At 33.9% G+C, this 6,341-nt stretch overlaps 1 protein-coding gene across 1 annotated transcript; it reads right to left on the reverse strand.

Annotated features, from left to right (window-relative positions):
• On the reverse strand, positions 2,109 to 5,336 carry LOC109358641 (mitochondrial phosphate carrier protein 3, mitochondrial-like). Its single transcript, XM_019602994.1, has 6 exons — positions 4,904 to 5,336; positions 3,763 to 4,124; positions 3,601 to 3,644; positions 2,833 to 3,047; positions 2,619 to 2,743; positions 2,109 to 2,527 (listed from the first exon to the last, which is right to left on the reverse strand). The coding sequence occupies exons 1-6, from the start codon at positions 5,195 to 5,197 to the stop codon at positions 2,476 to 2,478; spliced, it is 1,092 nt and encodes a 363-aa protein (XP_019458539.1). The 5' UTR covers positions 5,198 to 5,336; the 3' UTR covers positions 2,109 to 2,475.

Genomic DNA, 6,341 nt, shown 5'->3' on the forward strand with positions numbered 1-6,341 from the left:
AAAGAACTTATAGAAATAAGAACAATAAGAGAGAATTGTGTTTCCAGAAAGAATATTTTTGAGGCAAGAAGATGTAATATGTTGTTGTGAAGTCTCTTTGTTCGAATGGAATGCCTCCTATTTATAGAATTTTTTGAGCTGCTTGTTTGCACCGCTCAGCAGCTGGCCAAACCTTTTAGCATGGGTTTGGTCACTTGGTCAAGCAGCTTTATCACCTCCTTAAGCTTGACTCACCAAAGCTAGTTGTGAGCTATGGGACTAGCTATGGTGAGCTACTCTGAAAAGCCTATGGTGGGCTACTTGAAGTGATGTCTTTGTTGACTTCATGGTTTTCTTGATGGCTAAGTCAAGTTTGGGTGCACACCGTTAAGCACACTTGTGGCACCATTAAGCTGCTTGTTGAGCAGCTTTGACCATGCTGACTGAGACGTGGCTTGGTGCTTGCTAACCTGGGCAGGTGTTTGATTCACCGCTGAGCACACATGTATCACCGTTGAGCTACTGCTTGAGCAGCTTGGGCGTGTGCCATGCTTGTGTCTGATCGTGCCAAGCTTCAGTTCTGACCGTGTCAGGTTTTGTCTGGTGCTAGGCTGAGCGGTCAAGCAGGTCCGCTCAGCTGCTTGCTGGAGTAGCTTGGTCTATGTCAGGCTGGTGTCCAGGTCAATTTTTATGTGTAATAATTTTGTGAAAATTAGAATAGATTTGTCAGTTCAAGTTCTCCCATCTCACACACTCCCCTAATGTGAGTAGAAGAAAATTATGGTGGGATCCACTGTAATTTCCTCTCTTCCTCCTCTTCTCTTCAACCAAATAAGAGAGAAATAGAGATATTTTTGTCCATTTTTTGTGTACATATTGTTAATATGTTCATTTATGAAATGAGGTGGCTCATGTTAGCAAACCCAAATTTATAAGAGTTTAAAATCTACGCACCGTCCGTGTAAATTTTTTACATTGTCAACACATCATCCACCATTAATTTATATTACTTTTGTTTTAGAGTCAAAAGTGGTTAACATATGAATGATGGATAGTTGGTGATAGTGTAAGAACTTCTTACTTTATTTTCTATTGCAGTATTTTTATTTTGTGAATTTTATTCTTAAAAAATAACAATTTTGACCAAAAATTTGGAACCGAGACGTACAATACTTGTATGGAAAGTGAGAAGAGAGAACAAAAATTGAGGATTAGTAGATTATTAGGATTTTAATTTATTAATAAATAAATAATTATTCTTAATATTTTGTTATATTTATTGTAAAATATAAACTGTGAGGTAGGTTCTGGGACCTAAATATGAATAAGAATTATGGAACATTACTTTAATGTTTTATTCTGATCCAAAAAAAGATAAAAAAATATTACTTCAATATGATTATACATAATTATTACTTATATAATTTTTTATTTTTTATATAATTATATATTTATAGATTAAAATTATTAATTATATGAAATTACTCGGTCGGACCAAACAATTTAACTGTTTAAATCACCTAATATGAAACCTCTTATAATTTAATGTCTGATTCAAGTTTTATAACATTGACATAGAAAACTTCAAAACTTTAAGATTTTTAAGAGTTACAATTGAAAAGATGAAATAAATTCTTATTCTAGAAAATTACCCAAATCAGAATCATATTTTTATATAGGTGTAAAGCTTCACTGAATCTCCAAGGTCGAAGGTTCAATTTCTATGAGCAACACTTGTTGAGATAATCATGAACCCGAAAATGATTAATTTCTTACCCAAAAGGTGAAAGAACACCTTCGATAGAACCAAAAAAATTTAAATAACATGTTCATTCAACTTATTTGTAACAAAAACTCTATGGCTTTACCTAATAACTAGCTTTGAAAGTTAAATAGGATGGGGGAAGTGAGGAAACTTAAATAGACAAAATGTGGAGAAACCTGAGTTTTTTTATACACTTTTAAAAGAAATTTAATTTGTTAAAGTGCTAGGTTTTAAAAAACATTGTTCAAAGTGATAGTATAACTTGATAATATAGTCCTTCACAAAAAATAGAGAATGTACGAACAACCATGTATATAATACACCAAAAAACAACAGGTGATTAAAGAAATATTCAGATTTAATCAAAGTAAACTTAAGGGTAAAGATCTCAACCTAGCCATTGCATTCGTCCATATTTAAGCATAAACAAAAAATAGATGTGTATTCCCATTTTAATAGGGGCATGTAGTAACATTAACATGCCAAATTATATCATTCCTAGCTACAAAGTTTTCAGCATCAGGAAGAATGCGAACAAAAACTATCCTCCAAAAAAATTCAAAAAGCTCAACAAGAAAATGGAAACGTCTGAACTTCAAAAGAATATCATCCAAACAAAGCTTGAGGTCCACTCAAGTAACTTCAGCAGTCCTCCTCTGTTTATTTTATGGTCCCTATTTTCTGGTTCTAAATTTCTTAAAACAAATTACGTATGCCATTATTTGGACGTTCTATGCTTTTGCAGCGGGAGCAGCAGCAGGAGCAGGACCTCCGGTGGTTGGCCTGAGAGGAACAAAAATTTCAGTCAAATATCCTAATTAATAACATGATACAAATGTCACTAAATCACGGACTAGATAGTGTATAAGCTTACAGTCCTACGGAGACTTTGAATGCATCATAAATTCCCCACTGGGCTCCAGTAAGTGTTCCGATCATAACAATACGGAGAGGGAGACCACGGGTAAAGAGACCCAACAAACCGATCTTCTTCACAGCCTGCATTATAGAGTACATCAAGGAAAATTGTCAAAAGCATAAAAAAACCAAACCATGTACACTACATATACATCAAGCCCAACACTCACATCACCAACTGTTGCTCCTTTGGCATTGTTCAGAAAAGAGACAAGGTTATCAGCGGGATGAGACACAATTGCGCACAACACACCGGCTATATATCCACCAGCGAAACTAACACCAAGTTGCAGACCTTTACTGCACTCATTCTTTGGTCTGGGGATGGCATGCTTATAGATCAGCTCAACGATGGTCTCAAAAGAAGCAAACTTCATCATTGTGTCTGCACAAAAGAACATTGCTTACATTACATCCATGTTGTTACCATGTATCCATCAAAGTTATCTTTTGACTTGTATGAGATAAATGAAGTATTGAAGTATGGTCCAAACTTCAATAATAAAACAGCAAACTCCATCAACAATATTTGACATTCATAGCAAAATACCAATGCTACACAACAACTTTAATATTTGAAATGCAATTAAAGATAATTGAGCACTCGATAAAAATAATAGTTCAATAAAAGTAATAAACTAGCACAGATATGATATGAAATAATATATATATGATATAGACATAAAAATCAGGCACTAAATATGTCTTGTTCCACACAAACATAAAAACTATTAAACAATAAAGCAATCTACACGATTTTGAAGTGCAACATAGTAGTGCTAGACTAATTCAACAAGCAGGAAATGATAAATAATGTGACAGTCAAATATTGAAATAAACCAAAAGGCTTCACTGGAAACCCAATCATGAGATATTGAATAACACACAAACAACCAAGTCAATAAGGCACTTTAAAGTATGACATAGCCATAACTTACATGGAATCTGTCGTCCCCACAAAGGCACTAATCCCTTGTACAGCCTGAAATCATCATACACTGCATTAGATTCATCCTAATCCACATCACAGAAAACATAATATAATGGCAAAACACCCCCAACCAAAACAGTGTAACAGTCAAAAGCATTTATGAGCATACCCTAGTGTTCCTTCAGATTTGACAAATTTTGGAAGACCATCAGACAGGCCTCTTGCAAAACCAGGCTGAGTTTGAACTCGGACCTTCACAGCCTCAAAGGGGCAGAGTGCAATATCTGCAATAACCTCTGCAGAAGCTGAACCAGCAAGGTAGATCAAAGTCTTGTACTTGGCTGCATACTCTGGGCCAGCAATGTCGGAATAGTACTTCTTGAAGAACTCATAGAAACCAAATTTACAAGCACCCTGTGCACTGTAACCAAGCAAGGTCGGTACCCAGCCACGGAAAAAGCCCTTGACTCCCTGTTCCTTGAGCAAAACACCAAACCCAGAGGAGATGCTCTTGTACTTAGCAGGGTCAATCTGAAATTCACAACCAATTCAAATATTAAAACACAAACTAACTAAAAGATTCCAATTCCAATAAGCCTGGTCTGAAATGTTAGGCATTAACAATTAAAACATACATCTCCACAAAGGATTACAAATACAGCACTTAGAAATGGACAAATTTCTGTAAGGTTGTTGAGTGTTACTAAACGCCTTATCAGTGTAAAAAAAAAGCTACAAGCCTAAAACAATAAAATTGTTTAAAGAAAATAACTGTTGTTCTCATAATACCTTTTCACATGTGGTTAATTACTTAATTATAAAGTTGTGGTTCGTCACAGATCACATCATTTGAAGGGTTAAAAAATGCATTGTCATACAACGATTAACCCCAGATTTATAAACATCATTGACCAAAACAGCGATAGTGTAAAAAAGGGACTTCACTCCACGCACTTTAGAGGCTAAAGTGCACATTTATTATCATTGATTTAGAAATCAATTGTTGTGAGCTTGATATCATAAAAACTCAATTAAGTTTCGCATATGTAGAGACATACTATCATGATCAAAACCAATCACTTTTAAATTAATAGCGTGAGATAAAAATTATTGAAGAAAAAAAAACAGGGAAATTAACGAAAAGGAAAGCAAAATGTTAAAAAAAAAAGAAATTTTTAAAAAAATTAAAGTATCATAACACAACAATTGCAGATCTAAACCATAACAAAGCAAACTGTTAAAAAAACAAAGAAAAATAATGAAAATGAATAAAACCAAAACAAAAGAATCCAGATCTAAGAGAGAGTGACCTGCATATTACACTTGACAAGATCAAGAGGAGTAACAGTCATATGAGTGAGACCACAGCTGAGAATACCACCAGCGGTACAGGCGGCGTAAAACGCCGGAGAGTACATCTCAATCTTGCCGGGCTCGCTGGGAGCAGGAATCATCGGGCCGCGCCTGGGGGATGCGGCGGCATCGGAGGCGGCGGCAGAGGAGGAGAGGATCTGGTGGAGAGGTAGTGTTTTGGATGAGGAAGAGTAGAGGAAGGTTGGGATCATAGAGTTGCGACGGTTAGAAGAAGAGTCAGAGAGAGCCATTGAGAGAAAGAAAAAGAAAGACAGGAAAAGGAAATGAGTGAAGTGAGTCAAAAAAATAGCGAGAGAGAATAGTTAGGGTTTCTCTATCTTTTCTTTCTCAAGACCCACTTACTTCGCTGCCAAACGATTCGTTTTCTCTCTTTATATCGTGATTGCGATATTGGGGGCAGCACAAAAAGTGAACCAAGATATTGTCTTAATTACCTTTTTTTTTGTATTTTTCTTTGTAATAGAATTCACTCGTATTAATTGAATATAATCCAATGAATAATCAAGTAATTGATAGCTTTAAATTCAACGAATATTTATGGATATATTCATTTAGATATTTAATCCGTCCAAAAAACAAACATTTACAAAAAGTCTTCTTTGCTTTTCAATTTCATTTATTGTCTCAATTCTCACGTTCTTGTAGTGTCTCTCACTCTAATTTTGATTTTTTATTAAATTGGGATTAACTATAGGACATGTGGATGTGATTAATAATAAAATTTTGTGTTTTAGTACATAGCATATATAAATATTTGTTAAAAACTTTACACATAAAAATTTAAATACAACATGCTTGTAAAATAATGCAAAAGAATTTTTTTTTTCAAAGTTCAAATAGTAACTTTTTTTATAAAAAAATCTTTAAAAAAATACACTTTTTCAAAAACAAATATATATTTAAAGTGTTTTATCAATAAAAGCAAACTTAAAATATACTATCACCTTGTAATCGGTTACTTAAAGGGAGTAATCGATTATCCTGTTCAATTTTTGTTGGGTAACTCATTTCTCACTCATGTAACATGTTACTTAGTTCTAGTAACTTGTTACATAGTCACAGTAACCTGTTACTTAGATCTAGTAACCTGTTACACAGTATTTTGAAAATTGTTTTCATTTATACTTGTAGTTTTCAATTTTCTTTTAAAATATTTTTGAGCATTACTACTAATTGTATATTATAGAGTATAAGGATAGAAGTACCTATAAACTTAGACTCTAAATTCCTTAAAGCTTTATCTTTATTGTCTTCATAAGTAATCTTTCTTTTCTTCTTTATCTGATGATTGTGTCTTCATCAAAATCATGCCAAAGTCAGGAGCAAGATCTTCTTCACAGAAATAATAATCATAATCCAGCAGGTTCAAAAATA

This window comes from Lupinus angustifolius, chromosome LG10 (assembly GCF_001865875.1).
Source record: "Lupinus angustifolius cultivar Tanjil chromosome LG10, LupAngTanjil_v1.0, whole genome shotgun sequence".
NCBI lineage: Eukaryota > Viridiplantae > Streptophyta > Magnoliopsida > Fabales > Fabaceae > Lupinus > Lupinus angustifolius.

Bases quoted from the DNA above. Each gene is read 5' to 3' on its own strand.
- LOC109358641 (XM_019602994.1), bottom strand. From the start codon at position 5,197: ATGGCTCTCTCTGACTCTTCTTCTAACCGTCGCAACTCTATGATCCCA. The intron at 2,744-2,832 runs GTGAGTGTTGGG...TCTATAATGCAG, and splicing joins AAGGAGCAACAGTTGGTGAT to GCTGTGAAGAAGATCGGTTT. The intron at 2,528-2,618 runs GTAAGCTTATAC...TGTTCCTCTCAG, and splicing joins TTCAAAGTCTCCGTAGGACT to GCCAACCACCGGAGGTCCTG.